Source organism: Microcebus murinus, chromosome 5 (assembly GCF_040939455.1).
Source record: "Microcebus murinus isolate Inina chromosome 5, M.murinus_Inina_mat1.0, whole genome shotgun sequence".
In the NCBI taxonomy this organism is placed as follows: domain Eukaryota; kingdom Metazoa; phylum Chordata; class Mammalia; order Primates; family Cheirogaleidae; genus Microcebus; species Microcebus murinus.
This window is the reverse complement of record NC_134108.1, coordinates 14,392,902-14,415,199: the sequence shown is the minus strand read 5'-3', so window position 1 is coordinate 14,415,199 and position 22,298 is coordinate 14,392,902. Positions and strand designations below refer to the sequence as shown.

General features: G+C 42.6%; 1 protein-coding gene and 1 non-coding gene across 2 annotated transcripts in view; one reads left to right on the top strand and one right to left on the bottom strand.

The window, feature by feature from the left end:
- AKAP12 (A-kinase anchoring protein 12) overlaps positions 1-22,298 on the top strand; it is a 91,973-nt gene that overhangs the window by 31,044 nt on the left and 38,631 nt on the right. The window contains exon 2 of the mRNA XM_012740931.3: positions 21,780-21,894. Within this exon, the coding sequence (XP_012596385.1) occupies positions 21,780-21,894 (115 nt within the window). The remainder of the gene's footprint in view (positions 1-21,779; positions 21,895-22,298) is intronic.
- LOC142871220 (U6 spliceosomal RNA) lies at positions 371-474 on the bottom strand. Its single transcript, XR_012919482.1, has one exon. It is a non-coding gene; the product is annotated as a U6 spliceosomal RNA (small nuclear RNA).

Here is a 22,298-nt window from a genome sequence, read left to right as displayed (position 1 = left end):
AGTGCAGTGGCATCATCGTAGCTCACTACAACTTCAAATTCCTGGGCTCAAGCAATCCTCTTGCTTCAGCCTCCCTGAGTAGCTTGGACTACAGGCTCACACCACCACAACTGGCTAATTTTTCTATTTTTAGTGGAGACGGAGGTCTCACTCTTGCTCAGGCTGGTCTCGAACTCCTGAGCTCAAACAATCCTCCTGCCTCGACCTTTCCAGAATGCTAGGATTACAGGCTTGAGCCACTGCACTCAGCCTCCCACTCTTTTCTGTGTGATAAATTTCTGACAAATTTACTAGTTAACCAAGGAATGATATAAGTTTCAAAATATGCCGAATGCATTCAGCTTCCAAAAACTCTCGGCACACGCTGTATATAAAATATGAAATGCTCATGAGTTGGGTGTCATCCTTGCATAGGGGCCATGCTAATCATCTCTGTATCATTCCAGTTTTAGTATATGTACTGCCAAAGCCAACATTCTTTTTTTTTTAAAAATTATAATATTAGATACTTTACAAAATATTCAGAACCCTCCACCCCTATTTTGGCAATCCTATTTCATAAACATGGATTTTTACTGAGTTGCAGTTAGTTTGAAACATACTTATTTTGCTTTTGCTTGTAGAATGAACATTCCTTGTGTTTCCTTATAATTTAAAACATATATTACAGTTAATGAGGCCATTTTTTTTAAGAGATAAGATCTTGCTCTGTTGCCCACACTGAAGTACAGTGGGGCAGTCATAGCTTCCTACAGCCTCAAACTCCCGGGCTTAAGGCATCCTCCTGCTTCAGTCTTTCTGAGTACCTGGAACTACAGGCATGCACAACCACATCTGGCTAGCTTTAAAACATTTTTTTTGTAGAGAGGGGTCTTACTATGTTGTCTGGGCTGGTCTCGAACTCCTGGCCTCAAGCGATCCTCCTCCCTTGGCCTCCCAAAGTGCTGGGATTATAGGTGTGAGCCAGGGCCCCCAACACCATCCTTTTCATCTGTTAGGAACACACTGGCGCTTATTTCCATTCTGCAGGAAGCAGCTTTGTTTTCTGTGCCTTCCTCCTGCTAGTTCCTTGTGGTAAACGTCCAGGCTTCCCGGCAGAGTGGAAAGAGCGTGGCTTAGGCAAGATGTGGATTTGAATCTCCAGCTCTGCCACTTGCCCTAGCTAATCGGCTTAACTTGTGAGCCTCTCTCTGCAAACTGGGCAGACGATTGTTACAGGACATGCTCTTACAAGGTGTGCTAACGTTGATGCTACTGACAACAAATGAGTGTCCGTGTCACCACGACATCACTGAGACTGGTAGCGTTTCCTCTGTGACAGGTAAAGGATGTTTTACGTTTGCTTTGGTTTCTGTATTTCGTTAGTTTATTGGAACAGATAAACATAGTTCCATGTGTTGATTCATTAATTTCATGTGATGGACAGTGTTTATGGCCGGCTTTGTCTATTGGGGTCTTACTGTGTGCTTCAAAACTCATGATTTATACTTAAACATTTGCAAGCAGTCCCTCTGTTAGCAATTTCGCACCCCCCCCCCGCACCCCCAAAACTCTTCAGTGAGTTGGGTAGCTGAAAACATCCTCCCTTATAAGTTCCCTACACAGAGGAGATAGATTTTTAGACAAAGGCCTCCAATCCTAACGCAATCCATTGCAGTCTCGGATTTGGGGCACTCCTTCCCTGTGGTTCCTTTTTTTTCTCCACGCACATTTGTTTCTTCAACCACACATAGTGCTTACTAATGTTTTTCAGGGGTTGTTTCAGGCACTTTGCAATTATTAACTCATGGAATCCTCTCAACAACATTAGAAGGCAGGTACGGTTATCCCCATTTTACAGATGAGGAAACTGAGGCACAGCGTGACTGGTGAAGTGGCTTGTGTAAGGTTGTACGGCTCCGATAATTGGAGCATAGATTTGAAGCCTCATGGTCTGACTGCAGAAACTACGTCTCTGGAGTCTTACTCCACAGTGGAGCCTTCTGAATTTTTCCCTTTAGGCCTCGGGTTGCTTGTAACCTGGATTTATTAATAGTCCTCATGCCTCTGGCATTTTGGGGGGCCCACGGCAAGAGTTTAAATGAAAACCCATATCCATACGATTTTATGAAATATTTAAAAACTATCCATCAAGCTATTACACTGTTAAAGGAAAAGCTATTACACTGTTCTCTCCTGTGTTGACAGTGAAACCTTCTTAATGACCCAGAAGGCCAGGTCTGGATTTGGGATTCTTAGACTCTGGGCTTTCTACGCTAGAATATGTGACACAGGAGTGGCCGTCCTCTCCTCCCTCCTGTTCTCACTCCTGGATGCTCCTGCACCTTGAGGGACCTCCAGCCCCAGCTCATGCATGGGGTTTTCCAGCCCACATGTCCAGGCTCTGTCCCTACCCTTCCAACCCCCACCAGCACAGACACCCTTTGGCTGCCCTGTGGTCTAGGGGTGGTTGGGGAAGAAGCCTACATCAACTCTGGGAATTCCACAGTCTTGGGTCCCTGGGACAGGTGGGATGTGAACTTCAATTCAGGTAGGTTTGTCCTTTGAGTTGCTGTAGGGGAAGGATGTGTTGGGAGGAGGGCCCAAATGGGGCTCTTCAAAGCAGGGGCTCCCTCCTGGGTCCATGGCATCCCTAGGGGTTGTTTGAAGCAGTTTCTTCTCCCCCACTTCCTGGGCCTGATCTGTTGACCTAATGAGCCTTTCCCTGCCGTCCACCTGGGTTATTATCCTGATCACTCTCAAGGTTCAGGCTGGTCAAACTTGAATTCAGTAATCATTTATTTATTATTTTTTTGAGACAGAGTCTCGCTTTGTTGCCCAGACTAGAGTGAGTGCCGTAGCTCACAGCAACCTCAAACTCCTGAACTCAAGCAATCCTCCTGCCTCAGCCTCCCGAGTAGCTGGGACTACAGGCATGCGCCACCATTTTTTCTAAATATATTAGTTGGCCAATTAATTTTTTTCTATTTATAGTAGAGACGGGGTCTCGCTCTTGCTCAGGCTGGTTTCGAACTCCTGACCTCGAGCAATCCGCCCTCCTCGGCCTCCCAGAGTGCTAGGATTACAGGCGCGAGCCCCCGCGCCCGGCCGAATTCAGTAATTATTTAAAGTGCATTCTGTGTGACGTGCTGGATATGTACGGGAGCTGCCACCCCCACCGTCATGGAGTTTAGGGTTCCTCTCTTGGCTTAGGGCCTACCAGCTTCCCACAGCATAGCCGGCACTCATGTTGTCAGAAAATTCCCAGGTGACTGTAGAAGAACGTTGAGGATGGTTTTTGACTCATCAGCCTGGGATTGAGCCTTACGAAAGCAGTAGTGGGCGAGCACAGGAAAGTGGAGGAGGCTGGGTTCCATGTGACCACGTGGGGGGTGGGGGGGCGTCATGCTCTGGGAACTAAAGGAGGCCTGCATGACGGACTGAGAGTTAAGGCAGAACTAAGCGGAGGCGCTCGGAGGCAGGGTGGCCGGCTCTCAGGGTATTGCAATGAATCAGACACGAGATATTGAAGCCTGAGCCGGGCAGAGATCAAGGACAGCATTGACAACAAAAGAAATGATAGGACTTGATGCATCTTGGCGTGGGGGTGGCCACGATTCGGAAAAGCCCCAGATAATCCCCAGGTTTCTAGGCTCTTGCAACTAGAATGTTATTCCTTGCTTGGAAAGAGGCCTATCAAGAAAAGGCACAGAAAATGGAAGAAAAGGCTAACAAGAGCAGCGCCTTGTTCTTAGTGATACTAATGGCTGACATTGAGTGCTTACTGAGTGTGGGTGCCGTCCTGTGACTTTGTACATACAAATTTGCAAATCCCTGTCATACCAGTGAGGGAACAGGCACATGCAGCTAAAGGAACCATGCAAGTAGGGCCTCTTTGCAACAGGCATTGTGGCTCAGGGAAGGCCTGCAACTGGGAGAGACAGAGAGAATTCAGTATGAAGACAGAAAGCCCAGGGTTAAAAGCAAAGAACACAGAGAAGGTTTTTTCCTCGGAACTTAGAAGCTGTCCCTGACATAACCAAGAGCCTCAGATCTGAGAGTCTTTCTTCTAACCATTGGCAAGTCCTGCTGGCCTTATCTCCAAAATATATTTCAGGCTGACCCTTCCTGTCCCCTGGGGCCTCCTCCCTGGTTCTGTCCTTGTCCTGCGTTGATGCATTAGCAGTCCCTTCGCTCTGCAGCCAGGGTGGTGGTTTGAGGGGTTTAGGGCTGTTCGTTGACGGCCCGTTTACATCCAGTACAGTGGACTGGTCTTAAGCACGAGCACGTAGCTCGGTGAATTCTTACAAAGCGAACACGTGCCTGCAGCCTCTCCCAGGGCGGTTGTCGAACCTGACCTGTGCCCCAGAAGCCTTCCTGTGCCTCTTTCCAGTTCCTGCTCCCCAAGAGGTCACCGCTGTTCTGATTTTTGTCAGCACAGATCAGCTTTGGACATCGTTCAACGCCAACGCCATCGTTTGTACGTCAGTCTCGCCCTTACCAGCTCTCCCGGGCATCACACCGGTATTGCGCTCTCTGCCATTGCCTGACGTGAGATGGGCTGCGAGGTTTGGGAACTGTATCTTTTAAGACTAGACAATGTGAAGAACATAATTTATGAAGCAACAGAGTGGGGAATGTGTTGGGACCGAGTAAGAGTAATGCTCCGTCGTAAAAACTTTCATATTAGAGCAAATGCGTTGTCTCCTCACTCCCTGGAGGCAATAACTGGAAACAGTTTTATAGGACATTTTCTAACCTAATTGATATGGAAACTTTTCAATCTCAAAACCGTTTGCCCATTGTCATATAAATGGATACCAGATAATAATTTTCTGGCCTGGCATGGTGGCTCTCGCCTGTAATCCTAGCTCTCTGGGATGCCGAGGCAGGTGGATTGCTCGAGGTCAGGAGTTCAAAACCAGCCTGAGCGAGACCCGTCTCTACTAAAAATAGAAAGAAATTAATTGACCAACTAAAAATATATACACACACAAAAAATTAGCTGAGCATGGTGGCACATGCCTGTAGTCCCAGCTACTCGGGAGGCTGAGGCAGGAGGATCGCTTGAGTCCAGGAGTTTGAGGTTGCTGTGAGCTAGGCTGACGCCACGGCACTCACTCTAGCCCGGGCAACAAAAGTGAGACTCTGTCTCAAAAAAAAACAAAAACAAAAACAAAAACCACAAATAATAATTTTCTGTCTTGGCAATGATTCACATTATTGAGGTAGCCATTGGACTGCTTTTTCCTTGCCAGGAGGTACACATCAGAGAACTGCAGTTCATTTTTTGTGTGTGTTTCTTTCAAACCACTGATTACTAGAGAGCTTATAATACTCAATGGAGAGTTTATGGAAAAGATGGAAAGAGGATTTTTTTAGAAGAATAATGGGAAAGTTTGAGACATATGTGTCTTAAAACAAAGTTCTTTTTTGCAGAGCCTTCTCCAGATATAATCTCTTGGGTTAGGAACAAAATCAATTTCATGCAAAAAAAAAAAAAAGAGGGAGATTATATAAAGCAAACAGAAAAAATATTCAAAGTATTATAGTTTGTCATTTGAGTGAGTTATGGAGAGAAAGGGAAGTCATTTGTACGGTCTATCCAGTGGAGAAAGCCAAATATATTTTCCAGTTTCTAAGATAATTTCTGTATTTAAAGCAAATCATTTCCTATAAGTCAGCATTTGGTCCCAAAAGAGCAAGGGCTATGTGATCGTCTACATCTATAATATGATCTCCTTTTGGAGGTGATAATTTTTTAAAAGATTAGGGCAACAACAATTTTGAGAGTGAGTCATTGATGGGACACTTGTTTAGGGCAGCCTTTTTCTCTGTAGAAGCCTTTTTCTCTAAACTTGCTCTAGGAATAGCATCAGGCTGATAGGACTCTGTTCCTATTTCAGATGAAGTTGGCAGGAAGGCTGGCACCCATCTGCCCCGTCTCTCTGCTCTTACTGTGCAAGTATTTTCTCTGTTGCCTGCTTTCAAGGTTCAAAATCAATAGCAGCGTGGGGGAGCCATTTCCCAGAAGCTCACACTACTTCATGAGGAACTGTCACCCCCCGTGAGACGGGGCGTTGGCTCGCATTCTTAGAAAACAAGAACAGAACAGAGAAGCTCTCCATTTCAAGTCACTCAGATGTGAGGATCGCAGATGATTACACTAGCAGTGAAAGCCTGCGCTTCTTGAAATCATATAGTTTGCTTGTTGAACCAAGTAGTTGAGGAATGGGCCATCTCCGCTGAGGTGTCCATTATCATTTATTTAAGCTCATGTGGACTAAACAAGCCACTTTCTACTCTTTGTCTATCCAGGTGTCAAAGCAGAGTAACTTGCCCTCTTGACTGAGAGTCCTGAGTAGGCTCTGAGCCAAGAGAGTTCAGGTCTTATGTTTTATAGAACAAAGCAATCAACCAGGAACCAAAGTGACTGCTATTGACTTGACCAGGGTCCCATAGTTGCCGGGGTGGCAGAGATGGGGGTAAATATATTGTTAGGTTAAAGAATCACAAGCACATTGTTCAAACTGACTTTTCAGGTGTTAAATAAAAAAAATAAATGAAGTGCTACTCTAAAGTCAATAGCATTATAATTTAGGATGATAGAGAGCTTTTCAAATATTCAATTCTTGTTTCCGTTGGGTTTGGGATGCATCTGACTTGCCCCTCACGCCTTCCACCCCACCCCCTGTCCCATTTAGAAGTAAAAAAAATACGCTTTTGGAGGACAGAGTGAATTTCTCCTGAGTTAATGTCTTCTGTCTCCTAAATCAGGAGAAGAGTCTTTGAGTGTGTTTACGTGGGGAAGAAGGCCTGGCCTGTGTTCCAGGGTATTACTGATGAGGCTGAAAATCAAAGTATTAATGGCATCACTAGACGTTCTCTGTAATAGCTGGCAACTCTAAAAGCTATTTTGACAGCTATAACTTATGATTTATAAATTAAGTTAATGGATTCCTTTTATAATGGAAAATGCACTTGTGAAAGGTCACTTATATCCAGGTCACAATCACGTACCTCCTGCCTTCTCTTAAGTTTGTGATTTTCTGGAGGATTTTTGTTTTCACCAGACATTACAGGACGTAGGTTTTTCTTTTTTTAATTTGCAACAAATCCCAAATAACCAGAATCTCTTACAATGTGCCAAGAGACGCAAATGGCAAGTCCTCAGTCACTACCCCTCCCCAACAAAACCAGCACCAGCCACCCTTGAGTGATTAAGAGATTAAGAGATTCAAGCTGATATTCTCCACCTTAATGTTAAGAGAAATAGTTATGCAGCTTCAAGGTTCTCTGTAAATTCATCATGTTTGGCTAGACTGTGAATGTATTTTTAATTAGGCGCAGCTTTTTAGAGCATTTGCTTATTATGTATTAGTGAATATTCTGATCAGCCAGTATGTCTCAGAAGCAGAAATGTGAGAGAATAGATTTGGTAGCAAAAACCAACCAACCAACCAACCAACCAAAAGAGCAAAAAGCCAAAAACCTGTCTTGTATTTGATGTAGTTTCCATAGTGCTTTGGCCTCTTGTACGTTGTCTACTTCTTTAGCAACACTCTCTTTTTTGTCATGTAGAGTTAGGTCTTGATAAGGTTTGTGTATGTGTACTATAACTGCTTTATTGACTAACTTTGAAAACCAGGAAAATAAAAAAGAAACATGCCAGGCATGGTGGTTCACTCCAGTAATCCCAGTAATCCAGTAATTTCGGGAGGATTGCTTGAGGCCAGGAGTTTGGGACCAGGCTAGGCGACATAGTGAGGCCCTATCTCTACAAAAAAAATTATTTTTTTAAATTAGCTGCATGTAGTGGCGTGTGTTTGTAGTCCCAGCTACTCAGGAGGCTGAGGTGGGAGGATCAGCTGAGCCCAGGAGTTTGAGGCTGCAGTGAGCTATGAGATCACACCACTGCACTGCAGCCTGGGCGACAGAGTAAGTCCCTGTCTCTAAAAAATAAAAAAAAGAAGGAAAGAAAGGAAACCAGAGCTGCCATTTTTCTATCTAGGTGTTGTCTCTCTTAGAATGGCTTGGTTAATACAATCTAGGTCAGGCCGTAGGAGAAAGGAAGCACAGGGCTGTTAAATACACTGTGGCCAGACTAATTTTGTAAGGGGAGGATAGTGAGCCTTCTCAGATGTCACCTTATCTCGAGGGGTTTCAGTAATAGGCTTGACTCTGAGCTCGCTCAAACCAAAGGCTGAGGGATCCTTCACTTGCACGTATTTCTGTTGTGGAACCTGGATTGTCATTCTTTCCTTCTTGGGTAACAGAACGGCTGGCTTGGTTATGGCTGGTGTCAGTTTTGCTTTTGCTTTTGTTTTGATGTACTTTCATTCGTTCAGAAGGTAAGGCATCGAATGCGAAGAGAACAAGATGGTTTAAAAGCTTCCCGTAGAGACTGAAGAAATGTATTGAGCAGTACAAATCTGTTCTTAGAGCCGGGCGCGGTGGCTCACGCCTGTAATCCTAGCACTTTGGGAGGCTGAGGCGGGCGGATTGCTCAAGGTCAGGAGTTCGAAACCAGCCTGAGCAAGAGCAAGACCCCGTCTCTACTATAAATAGAAAGAAATTAATTGGCCAACTAATATATATATATAAAAATTAGCCGGACATGGTGGCGCATGCCTGTAGTCCCAGCTACTCGGGAGGCTGAGGCAGCAGGATTGCTTGAGCCCAGGAGTTTGAGGTTGCTGTGAGCTAGGCTGACGCCACGGCACTCACTCTAGCCTGGGCAACAAGCGAGACTCTGTCTCAAAAAAAAAAAAAAAAAAAAAATCTGTTCTTAGAAAAGTCACCACTTCTTTATGGGAAACATTGTTTTAGCACCCATGGGAGCACTGGGCAGTGCCTGGGAAGGCAGCACACCATCTCTGCTGTGCTCGAGATAGGAGGGCTGGGTGGAGCATCCCTCAGCCACTCTACTGGGGCATCAGTTGGACACCAGCATGAGCCACGTCCCAGGCTGGACTTGGCCAGACAGAGTGGAGAAGAAGCACTGCTGTTGTTGCATTTCTTCCTTCACATCCCTTACCCGACTCCGTGATCCCTTCTGCACTTGGGCATCCATGCTGTTACTTATTGAGTTTTCCCACAGGAGAATCTTAAGCAACAATAACCCTGCAAAAGTAAAATTACTCCCCATTTTACAGCTGATGAAACTGAGGCTCTGAGGGTAAAAAATTTGCCCAAATGCCTCATAGCTAATCAGTGTCAAAGCCAGGATTCCCTCCCTTTGGTCTACTTGCAGGTTGTGCTCTTTCTACTTACTGTGCTAGGCTGAGCTGGACCCAGAGAAGCACGGTAGCATTATTGCCAGCTAATGGGGGCCCGCTGATGGAAGGGTTCTGCCGTTGCCTGCCTATTAGGGATTAGTGGATCTAGGCAAAGTCCTGTTTTCCTCCAGCCAGACTGACTGATAAACATTGGCTGTGCTCAAGCCACGGCAGGGCCGGATTCACGTCACTTATTTTGGTATGCAGCAGGCCGTTTGAATTCCTTGGGGCACAACGCTAAGCATGCACGTCAGAGAAACCCATTTCAATTTATCATTTTAATTTTGCTATTAATCTTCGAGTCCATTATGAGAGCTAGATGTTTAATGACTTTATTAAATAACCAATGCCACCATGTATAGGAAACTTTCTTTAGTTTTTTCACATATAAGGAGGCATTTCTCCAGAGTCCCTTGGGATGACTTAACATAGCTCTCCCAAGCTGGCTGCCTCTTCCCCTTCCTTCCTTGCCAAGTGCCTTCTGTCCTGAATGCTGCAGCCAGGGGCCGTTGTCACAGTGGACCCTCTCCCTCCCAGGCTTCAGAAAGGAGCCGGTGAAGCAGACATTTCATCAATTGAAAAGCAGTTTACAATTTCAGCCTAGGATGCAGTAGATGCTCTTTAGCACACACAGCACGGCTCTTTGTGCGTTAGCAATTTGCTGCTTTTTTATTCTGTATCTTGAATTTCTCAGTGGTTGTGCTAGAAATATTTGGAGTCGAACATTATAGGATAGTAATTGTTGATTCCTGGCTAAATCACATTACCTTAGATGGGCCATCTTTGCAAATCAAGTGCATTGTATTGAAAATAAGACAAGCAATTTTGCTTGTTCATTTTTTTTCCTGTCAAATGGCGCATAGACTTAGAATTGAGGTTGCAAGGGGGTGATCAATAAATTCTCTCTAGGTTTTAAAAAAGTAAACAATCATTTTAAGTGATGTGGTTCAAAGGCAACTGAGCCACTAAATTTGCATAGAGATGCCTGGTATGGTCTTCCCTCAGCCTCTGCAGGGAATTGGTTCCAGGTCCCCCCTCCCCCAAAATCCAAGGATGCCCAAGGCCCACAGTTGACCTTCTGTGTTCAAGGGTTCTGCATCAGATGATTCAACCAATTTCAGATTGCAAATACAGTGTTCTCAGGACTTGATCCTGAGGATATGGAGGGTCAACTGTATTTAACTTTGATAGTGGTCTAAATTATCCTCTTAATTAAATAGTAATATGTTGCCTGTTTTGGGCAAAGTTTGAAGTAAACTTCTATTCCCATCTCCCTATATTGCAACTATCAACGTGGTGAAAAACCCACAAGAGGTGGTGATGCCTGCTGCCTTGGGCAGCTTAAAACAAGCAAACAAACAAAACAATCAATCCCTTCTCTGGATGGGAGAAGAACTTTTTATAAGACACCCTCTGTGTCTTCCCCTTGCCCATTTCTGCTTTCTCTCCTATAAATATGTGATGGTTGTATGAAGTTTAGAAACTGTATATTTTTCATATCCAACTTCCTCCGTGAGGAAGTTGCTGATACTCATGTCTTAGGGACACATCTTGCATTAGAAGACATAATATTAACACTTAAAATCCAGAATTTTTCTTGAGATGATGCTGATTTTTCTCCCTTGTGGAAATTACTTATCTCTCAGGCTAAGAAACGATTTGGTCTTTCTATGGCACGCGGTGGCTTTGGAAACATTTTGTATTATGGGATTTATAACAAGAATGTGATGTAATTACTTTGCTACCAAAGAAGGATCCCTTTGAGAGGAGCAACCACTTGACATGAGAGCAATTACTTGGATACTGTGTGTTGTGTAGAAATTAAGTGGGAATTGGGATACTGACTTCCACATCTGCTGCAAATAAAACCTAGTGTAAGTTTGCTGGTGCGGGGCCTCAAAAGGAACCAGGCACGAGTACTGTCAGAATTGGCAGAAATGTTTCAGAACACCAAGTTGTGCTTTGAGGCTCCTCATTTTCGTTATTCTAACTCTTCACGCTAACGTTTTGCTTATTTTGCATTAAGAATCTGGAGATCAAGATGGCAGTGGATTTGCCCTGGACAGCTTTGCAGGTGCAACAGCTCAGGTCCGGGTGGGGAACTTGTCTTAGACATTCATGATGAAGGTCATGACTCTAGAATATAAAGCTATGGGGGTTCTGTGTTCTGTGCTAACTTAACAAGATCTGGGACCCTAAATCAAATAACTAATCACGAGAAGTTATATACTTTTCTATTAAACATGGAACTTCAACATTGCTTTGAAGTTTAAGGGGAGAGGGGAGCGATCTTGTTCCCTGTGCTTAACGCAAGAGTCTTTTGAATTGTTGGATTGCTTAGTCTCTTTTCCCTGAGTGGACACCGCAGTATAACCGCGGTTCTCTGGAATAAGGAGAGCTACGGTAGATGGATTGCATCCTGCATCCAGCTAAGGAGGAAGTAGGGATGCACCTTTTTCTTGGCTTAAGGTAAGTTGGGGGAAGAAAGAATGCAGTTCTTCAAGTTCAGCCCTTTGAGTTCTTTTCTGGTTCTAGAGGCTGTGAGTAGTGGTTCTCAACCAGGAATGTCACAACTACCACCTCAGGAAAGGTGACACATTTCGGTGGGGGTGAGGGGGATGACCAGGGCTGCCCCATGTCCTGTAATTACTGTGCACAGTGTTCACACAGGGGAGGATGCTGGTGGTGTCAGAGACTTGGCCTGGGATTGACAGGTTTTCTTCCAGTTGGATTTATTGAGTCTCTCTGTCGTAAGTACAGATACTGACTGATGGGGGGTTGCAGACATTACGGGGTAGAGGCCTTTCACATAATGGGTTTCTGGTGGACCGTTTTCACGCAGCGAATTGCTGTTATTGGTAGGTGGTGCCTTTTATTTCCCTCATCTCCAGCAGAGATCTTATAAATTCCCCTTGCCTGAAATCAGCATGGTCGATCTCCCACCTAACCAGATTTAGAGTGCTTTGTTTTCTTTTACATACTTTCCCAGAGAACTCGGGAGTTTTAATACTTTTAAAAACAACCATAACTTTTTAAAGTAGGGGAATATTTGACTGAGCTGTTGTGTGTTAAAACATACTGCATGTATTCCTGGTGTCTTTAGTTATGGAGGATGGTGACAGAGGGGACTCACAAATGGTTCTACGGGCAAATTATTTTAGAAAATGCTGCAGTCGTTTACTCCTTAGGGGTTCAGAGTGCATATTAAAGAGACTTTAAATTTGAAGTCAATCTGCTTAACTCCGACCAGATCTGAGTTTCCCAAGCTGATTGGAGCACAGAACACATCTGAGATTATGCCTGGTTTGCTGGCATTAATAAACCTGGTATACTGGCATTCTCAGATACTAATTTGAAAAATGCCGATCTTTGAGATTTAGAGGCCTAATTTGTAGATAACATTCCTAATACAATGAGTTCACCTTTCGTGGCTAAGTCCTTTGGAATTTACATAAGCAATGTGAGATACGTTACTTTCCAAGACACTCAACAATTCGACTATTTGAATATTAATATTCAGTTGAATTGAAAGTTAATTTTGCATGCTAAAAGCAAATGTCGATTTTAGCAGATCTCTCTTAGCATTCATTCTTATGTCCAAAAATGAGTTTGGGTTATTTTTCTTGAAATTATGTTAAGTAATATTCATGAATTTTGCTGAAAATGATAAGAAACAGAAGAATCTGGGATTTGTAGCCTGTAGCCGGAGACTCTCTATCTGGTGTTTATTAGCCTTCACCAGGTGGCACTTGTGGGACCACAAGTTCATGTGCAGACACCATTCCAGAAACCTTAAATAGTAAGTGCTGCCATTTCAAAAACAACATAGAATTAATCTTTGCATTCTGAAAATTAGAATTTTTGCACTAGGATTGAATTAAATTAATTAAACTAATGAGAGCACAACGCAACTGCTCTAAGCCAATGAAGTATTTGAAATGGGATACATGTTGCCGTTTGGATAGCTTTTATTTCTGGCAGAGGGTGGGGTGGTGATGTTGAAGCATGGGGTGGGCTCTACGTCAGCTCTCAGAAGGAAAGACCTGCAAGGTCAAATGGTAAAGTCCATACCAGGTCCGGACAGCAGGACTGTGTGGTTCTCAGTGCGTGGAGGTGGAGAGAAGGAGCCACGGTGACTCTGGATAATGGTGACGAGATGCCCACCTTTGAGTGTCTCAGATGAACTCAGTCATGTCTACAGTCATGTCACCCAGCTGTAAAGGGGATATTTTGGTTTGTTGGTTTTGTTTTGCTGAATATATGAATGGAAAGAAATATGAAATTAAAAACCACCAGTGGTTTTATTGAAAGATCAGACAGAGGCTTTGGGGTGTCCGCATTTTAAGAGAGGTGGGACTTGCTGTCACCTTCAGGGGTCTGCCACCTCTTCCCTGACAAGAACTGGGATCGAGAAGAGAACTCTAAAGGTCAGTTTCTCAGAGATAATTGCTGCTTTTTAGAGGTCACTAGAGTCACCCTGCCCTGGGATGCTTGCTCTTCTCAATTTCATGTGGTTAGAGAGAGCTTTTGGCTCCGGGTTTTGATATTGCCTCTGAAACTCGATCAGCAGTTCATTTTTCCTCTTGAAAAAATTTGCTTGTTAAAAGACCATCTCATATTTTTCTTTTGTAATTGCCTTAAATCTTTTTTAAATTCATGGAATATATACATTTGTGATTGCCTCAGCACTGCTTACTGAACGTCTTGAGCTAATGACAAATGACGTCATTACCAAGGAATGAAATTATTGAAAACATAGAAATTTTGAAATTTTATTGACTGTATTGAAGTTTAATTGACTTTGTAGATTTTATCGTCAGTACCCCAAAGTTAAACTCTGTGAGAAGTGTCACTAAAGAAAACTTATTTTTCCTTCTAATTCTGGAAGATTGCAAAACATATACTAAAATAGAGAATAATAATAATAATAATAATAATAATGAATATCCATGTACCCATCATCCAGCTTTAACTTTAATCAACATTTTACCAATCTTTGTTGAATTTTAATTTTTAGATTTTATTTGTTATTTTAAAGTAAATACAAGATACTTCATCTGTAAATCTTCATTATATAACTCTAACCTTCGAGGACATTATAAAATAACATAACCATATTATTATTGCCATTCTGTATAGAATTAACAGTGATTTTTTAGAATCTTAAAATCTTTTAAAAATTACCTTACCACCTATGTTTTCATGCGGTTTATTTCTGCATCTCAGAGATGGACTGCTCTTGTGGGGGAACAGTTTCGTACTGAGACACTGCATCTCTAGGCTAAACTTCCTGGAAAGCATAGCTGTTGAAGGGGAAGGAATAGAGGGTGTTAACGAATTCATTCCTGTTCACTCTCCGAAATTAGGGCTGCTGTTCATCTAAAGTTCTTAAAAATCTGGACCACTGATAGAATAATCAATATTTGCATTTAGCCTCTACCTAATTTTCACCCTATTTCTAGAATTTTAAGAGACAGAGTCTGGCTCTATCGCCTAGGCTGGAGTGCAGTGCCTTGATCATAGCTCACTGCAGCCTCCCCCTCCTGCGTTCAGGTGATCCTCCTGCCTCAGCCTCCAGAGTATCTGGGACTACAGGTTCAGGCCACCCTGCCTGGTTAATTGTTTTACTGTTTGTAGAGACAGGACATCAGTATGTTGCCCAGGCTGGTCTCAAATGCCTGGCCTCAATCGATCCTCCCAACTCGGCCTCCCAAAGTGCTGGGATTACAGATGTGAGCCACTGCACCCAGGCCTATTTCTAGAAATTTAAAAATATTTTGGAAAATTCTGTGTGGCTGTGTTTAAATAAAAGGGGGCATGAAAAAAAAATTTTTTTTTTTTAACCATTGTATGGATTACTGTTTGGACTATTTGGTTTGAATATACTGATTGGAGCTATAGTGATTGACTAGTATGAAATAAAATCATCAACCATAAGGATGGTCAATTTTTTAAGCTATGTTGATGAATGGGCTCGCTGATGCATACTACACAGCACTGGGCATGCATGTGTCTGTGCATGTGTGTGGGTCACTCACAGATCCATTCCCACAGTACGATGACTTGCCTTTGCAACCTGGGGATCTGAACGAGCCAGAAACTCCAGGACAAAAAGCTGCCTCTCTTTAGTCATTGTTTCCTCTTCCTGTGGCCAAGTCTATTAATCCAAGGCCATAGCCATTTTACCCATGGTGGTGCCCTGTGTTTAGACCTGCAACCTCAGATGAATGTGTGTGATCCAATATTAGTGAGATGTGTTCCCTATACAGAGCTGCGTCTAATTTGGTTGGATTCTGTTGTCATTTCAAATCTAGGACTCAGCTCTAATGCTGCCTTGAAACCCTCCTTAACACAAACATGAGGACAATTTTTAAAAGGTGGCCTTAGTGTGATGTTAGGGCTGGAACATACTGGTATTCAACATATACCTTGATTACATAGAATGGACTCGTAAAATGGCTGCTTAGTACTTTTCAGTTTAAAGACAGAACTTCTCCAAATATTATTTCATTTGCATCACAAACAATCTGAAACCAGAGGTAATATTAGTCTCAATTTATAATTGGGGAAATGAGCTCAGAGGTAAAGTTCCCTGGCTAAGGGGAGCTTGGACTCAAACTAAGACCTTGTATTTGCTGTGTATTCTCTGCTGTTTCCCCCATGCTTTCTATGGTTAAAAAAGGAAAAAAGAAAAGTGGACTTTCAGGCACCTCTCTTCCATTTAGACCTTTGTATGAGCTACCTTGCCCCTTTTCTCCTACTCAGATCTAGAAAATTAGAAGGATCAGAAGTCTTGGCCATTGGCAGGTGTTCTGTTGAGTGCAGAGCATGAACAACACAGGCATAAACTCCAGGAGCTTTTATGGTAGAGAGGAAAATGGACATGGGACAAATAATTCCCACTAGGTCACCATTGTTGAGAGCAAATGGTATAACAAAAATAGCTAAAACGTACGTTAATAGTTGACTTACCAAGAACTTAACGTGTGCTGAGTCCCAAATATTCTTTGAGGTAGATAAAAATGAATGCTCAACCTCATTATACAGGTAACAGGGAGGGTATGAGAGCCAAAAAACGTGCCCAGAGTCATGAAAGTAACTTCCTTAAGGCGGAAACGAATGTATATAAAACACGTTTGTGAAATGGGTACATAATGCATAATACATGTGTTAAGATATCAGGAGCCTCTAGTGGCCTGCTGTAGAACTGTGATATTCTTGGCTCTGTCTTGGTCAATATTTTTGATGAATGGCTTAGCTGAGGACATTAATATGCTAATCACATTTGGAGATGATAAGAACAGAAAAGTTAAAGCTCCAACAGTTTGGCTTGTTGGCTTAGATGATCTTAAAAGATTTATGAACCCGGGAAAGCCAGGTTATTAACATGCTTGTAGCCTAAGAAGCTATGGGTTTTAGGGTTTAGTGTATTTTTGCTTTTAAAATGATAAAGTGAGTAAAAAGAAAACCATATCTCTTCTCCCAACCCCCTTCAACGATTCTTCAACAATCTTCAGAGGTAGCCATTATTAAAGATTTGGTATATATTTATGCCAGACTTTTTTTTTTTTTTAAATGCTTATACAAACAAATATTGACTCTCCCTCTCCTTCCCTTTTTTGTTAGTGGGTTATTTTTGTTTGGTTTGGTTTGGTTTTAAACACATAAAGGAATCAAACATTCTCAGCAACTTGCTTTTCTTCTGCTTAAACTGGGGACATCTTCCCACATGAATGAGTCTAGATTTACCTTGTCACTTTTGATGCTGTCTGTTGTATGGATGTCCCATCATTTAATTATTCCCCTCTACTGATAGACTCTTAGGATGTTTTGCTGTTATAAATTGTGTGTTGCACATCATTTTCCTCTGACTACCTAAGTATGTAATGCCATATGCATGAGAACAGCAGTGTAGCCAAAGGGTGTGCACATTTAAAATTTTTACACCTGTTTCCAAATTACTCCCCAAGGGATATTATTTACTGATTTATGCTCTGATTTTTATTTTTGTCTGTGTGACATTTTTAAAGGTTTACTTTCAAAATGCTTTCTATTAGAATGAAGGAAAAAAAAAACACATTGAAGAGTTTTCTTTACGAGTTTTGTCATGGGACTTAAAATTCCTTCCAGATAATCTTTTTTATTCTGATCATTTGTGCATGTGTCCTTTATTGACTTTATAATTTCTGGTTCCTTCCCATTTATGGCCACTTAACAGTTCTGCTTCTTGGGCTTTCCTGCTGTAGGTGGGATGAATTGTGCTGGTTGGAGCCATCGACCCTGGGTACTACAGCAAAGCTGGGCCACTTCCACCTCAGAGTAGAGATCCGGGAGTGTCACTTCTGAACTGAAATTGGTTACTTTAGTAGGTTCACCTCTTCCACCCCCACCATACTGACGGCAGTCAGGGCTCATCTGTTTTGTTCACTATTTAACAAATTCACCAAAGAACTTGATACTCCTACTCCTTACTCCACAAAGGGGGTTCAAAGCAAGTCTTGAGCAGTCCTGGGGAGAAGAAAAGGGAACAGAGAAGTCTGGTAGTTTTTCTGCAATGCCCTGGCTATCACTTTGGCTATAATTAGTTGTTGCTCTTACGGAAATGAGAAGAAAACACTGTTGCTGGAAGCATTTGAGATTTTTTTTTTTAAACTTGTTTAGTTGTAATATGGTAATACTTTACGGGAATAAACTCTGGCTGACCCATTCAAAGGATATAAGCTTGAAAACATGTAGGGTTTTGATTTGTTCAAAAGAGGTGTTTATGTTTTTTGAAGCACAAATTTAGTGGGAAAATAGGTTTTCTGGTGCTTACCACGTGTAAGTGTAGGGAGCATGTCTTTCAAATCTAGTTCTCATCTCAAAAGAAATAACTGTCTTTGTAAGACAAAGTTGAAGAGGAATAGATAAAGCTATGGAAGCTTAAGAGTGAAAAAGTAGAATACAGATTTTCCTTCTCCTTTTTTTGTTTGGAAAACTTAAATCCCAAAACTGCTTTCCTCCCTGAATTAGCTGGCCCTGAAATCCCACCTGGCTCCATCATTTTCCATCCTGTGTGCCACCATGCTGTGTCCTTCAGGGTCTATCCTGGCAGAGCTTGTCTGGATCAGTCCTGTCTTCTGTGGCCATTTGAGCTGCAGGGACAAGAGGGACTGATTGAAGGTGAGCAAGATGCATGTTTATTGATAAGGAAACACATCCCAAATGTGTGAAACTATCAGGTTATAACAGCACGCATTCCCCATTTTTGTTTTTTAACAAAGTGAATGCTTATGTTCCTATATATGTATACGCATAGATGGAAAGGACTTAAATGAATGTGGGTTAGATTTCTTATGACTTGAGGTGACTTTAACCTATTGATAACTCTTAGAAGTCCCTGAATTTTTCTTTCTTTTTTTTTTTTTTTTTTTTTTTTTGAGATAAGGTCTTACTCTGTCATCTGGTCTAGAGTGCAGTGGTGCCATCATAGCTCACTGTGGCCTTGAACTCATAGGCTCAAGTGATCCTCCTGCCTCAGCCTTTCGAGTAGCTGGGTCTACAGGCATATGCCACCACGCCCAGCTAATTATTTAGATGGTTAGGGATGGGAGAAAAAGAAAATAGAAGCATTTGATTTGGGAAGAAAAAAGGTGTATTGTCTATCTGTACATGAGATATGCAAAGCATCTGTAAATGAAAGGACAATAGTGGAAATATCTGCATATGACAGTCTGACTAGAAATGAAGTCCCAGTTTTCTCTGGAGTGTTGGTTTGTCATGGGCTCTGAATGCTTACCCGAGACATCACCTGTGGGGTCAAAGGTTGGGTAAAACAGACTCAAAACTCAGTTTCAGTAATTCTACTGTCATAAATTGTCCACTACCAAAGTTAATTATGCATCCAGTGCCTTTCTAAAGCAGTGACAGTTACCCTGTAGCCGCTGCAGCTGACTACCTTGCAATACTTACTATCACACTTAGAATAAAAAGAGGTCCCACAGTCAGCCTCAGTTTTTAATACTCCTTCTCTATCATCTCTTTGCTCTGCACGTGACATTTCTAGAAGAGTAGATGGAAGTTTGTGCCAGTGTCCTATAGATCCTTCATGTTTAAAGAGACTCAATTTGGCTACAGCTAAAGTTACCTTGGATTAAACAGTTCACAAAGAATTATACGAATTTTTTCAAGAATTAGAGAAACCCTGTAGAACTCAAAACTCTATCGAACTTCAGAGTTCTGGTTCCTAAACAAGAAGTACAATTGACCAAAGTTTATTGCATTGAAATTGAGATATGAGGATGGCATTTTCATGTTCCCCATTTAGTTTGCCATAGCATGGTATGTACGTCACATTTTTTAGACTCATTGGGTTGCCTTGTAGCCCACTGTAATATATGATTCCAGCTTTCCTCCTTGGCTCTTCTTCACATTAGTAATCAAATCATAGTCTAACCTGTGCACATAACCAATGATATTTACTTAAAATCCTCTGACATTTTTGCTGATGGTCTTTTTGGAGACACTCTCCTCACCCCCTGCTTATGTCTTTAGGTTTCATTTAAAATTCCTATCTTTCATATTTTGGTAAGAGAAGACTTTAAGTGGAAATGTAATCTGAGTATTCTGTTTAATAAATGGACTCAGCATGGGCGTTTTGCAGCCAGCTCTTCCATCGGTAGTGTAAGTGAAGTGCAGTATTATTGCAGGAGGAAGCTCATGCAGTTGAAGGACAGCCTTGCTGGGAGCAGGGGGCAGCCAGGTGCAATCAATTCAGCACAACTCAAAGCTTCTGGATTGACTGTCTTGACCCACTGTCCCTTCAGGACTCTGATCTAAGTCACTGGTTTGGCCAGGGTCTTTGGTTGGCCTGCAAGCAGGACGGATGGCTGTCACATGGAGTGTGAGCTTTGAGATTCCCCTGTAGCAGGCAGGCCTGGTACTGTGGAATACCCTTTAAGGCATTTTACACTTGTGTGAAGTAACCGGTCCTTTGAAATGCGGTGCCAAGGTTGGATGAGGGTGGGGAAAAAAACCAAAAACATGTGGTGCCTGTCTTTATATCAGGAGTCTTAAAAGGTTCACAGCATTGTGGAAAACCCCTAGAAGCAGTTGGTAGTAGGACTGGTCCTTGAGCCCTGGGGTCCCCCATTGCTGAGCTGTGGGACGTGTGGCAAGACACTGGCCTGCCCCACTGCAATCACTTTGAGTCCCAGTGTCCTTACCTATAACAGGGAAATAACAGCAGCTGTCTAAGTGGGTTTTCGTATAAATGAGCAGTGAGTGCAAACCACAAAGCATTATAGAAATCTTTGGGTTCCTAAGAGGTATGGCGCCGTTTTTATTTGGCTTAAAACGTCAAACTTTTAGTCTCAGGATTTAAAAAATGACCAAGGGCATGACTACATGCCTGCCGTTTTTTGAAATTGATGGCATCAATTGTGTAGGCCATCCTACGAGGAGGATCGCAAATGACCACTTTAGTAATATTTTTAAGGAAAAAACCGTAACTCCAATGCGTACGTTACGTATCGCTGGGTTCTGGGCACCCCGCCTTGCACCCCAGGCCCTCTGACTCGCACCCCTTTCCTCACACAGCCCCTGCCCATGGAAATGAAGCCTCAGCTCTCCCGTTACTTCCTCAGAGAAGCCCCAGACACCCCAGCCCAGGTTTGGGCTCTGTTCATTGTCATTTGCTCTCTGTGTGCCTCCTTCATGACAGTTTCCACAGCTGCAGTTTAGTGATGATTTGTTTCAACGTCTTCCTTCTAACCCGAGGAGAAACCATTGTCACTTGTGCGTTGCAGTCAAATAGCATGATCTGCATCTAATCACAAGGAAACATACTTCATTATTTTAAAGTAAAAAATGTTTTTTAAAAGTCTGCCTCCCATAGTAGTTTGTAAGCTCAAAGTGGTAGGGACCACACCTGACTTAGTCATTGTGATACCTGAAATAGGCCTGGAAAGCTGAGTGTTTATACCCTGCCTGGGGTTCAGATATATGAATGAATGAGTGGATCACTGATTTGTGTGCACATGTGCCCAGATACAAGGCCTTTTGTTAGGAAGCTGGGTAGTGCATATGAATCCAAGACTTAGTATCCTGGCTGGGTGTGGTGTTTCACACCTATAATCCTAGCACTTCTATAAGCAGGAGGAACACTTGAGGTCAGAAGTGTGAGACCAGCTAGCGCAAGAGCAAGACCCTATCTCTACTAAAAATAGAAAAATTAGCTGGTGCAGTGGTGCACGTTTGTAGTCCCAGCTACTTGGGAGGCTGAAGCAGGAGGATACTTTGAGCCCAAGAGTTTGAGGTTACAGTGAGCTAGGCTGACCCCACTGCACTCTGGCTGGTGCAACAGAGCAACAAGACTCTGTCTCCAAAAAAAAGTCTTAATATCTTTATTTTTATTGAACCTCTGTTTCTTTGTATTTTTTCCTTTCAATGGTTTATATTGTGGAAGTTACGGAAGTTGATGTATTATTTCTAACTTGGTTGTGAGAACCGAAATTAAGTTTCATTGCTTTGCTTTCCCCATAGCTCCTACAGAAGAATGGTCAGCTGTCCACCGTCAATGGCTTAACGGAGCCAGGAGAGCTCAGCCTCCAGGAAGAAGGCCTGAATGGCCAGGAGGAAGAAGCCGTTGTCCTAGACGGTAAGCCACCCTTCCAGCCTCTGGGAAGGATACCAGGTGCTGGAGGGCAAATAGCACTTGCAACAAATCTCACCAGAGAACGCACCAGAAAAATATCGTGTCATACTGCCTGGTAGTGGGTGATGTTAACAGCAAAACCAATCGGTTGGTTGCAGAAGGAAGTATTTATCTGACCATTTGAGTATACCCTATACTTAGGTCTTGAGGTTAGTTTCCTTTTTCTTAGACATCCTTATCTGGAACTTAATAATAATATGAAAATTATTATTGCTTTGTCCCAACTACTTGTCTGGTGTTGAATGTGAATTCTTTTTGGAAATACTGAAGTCATAGTTGCTTTAAAAGAGTATCTCTCTTCCGGTGTGGACTCTCTGTTTAAAAAAAAAAAAGGTTCCAACAAGGTT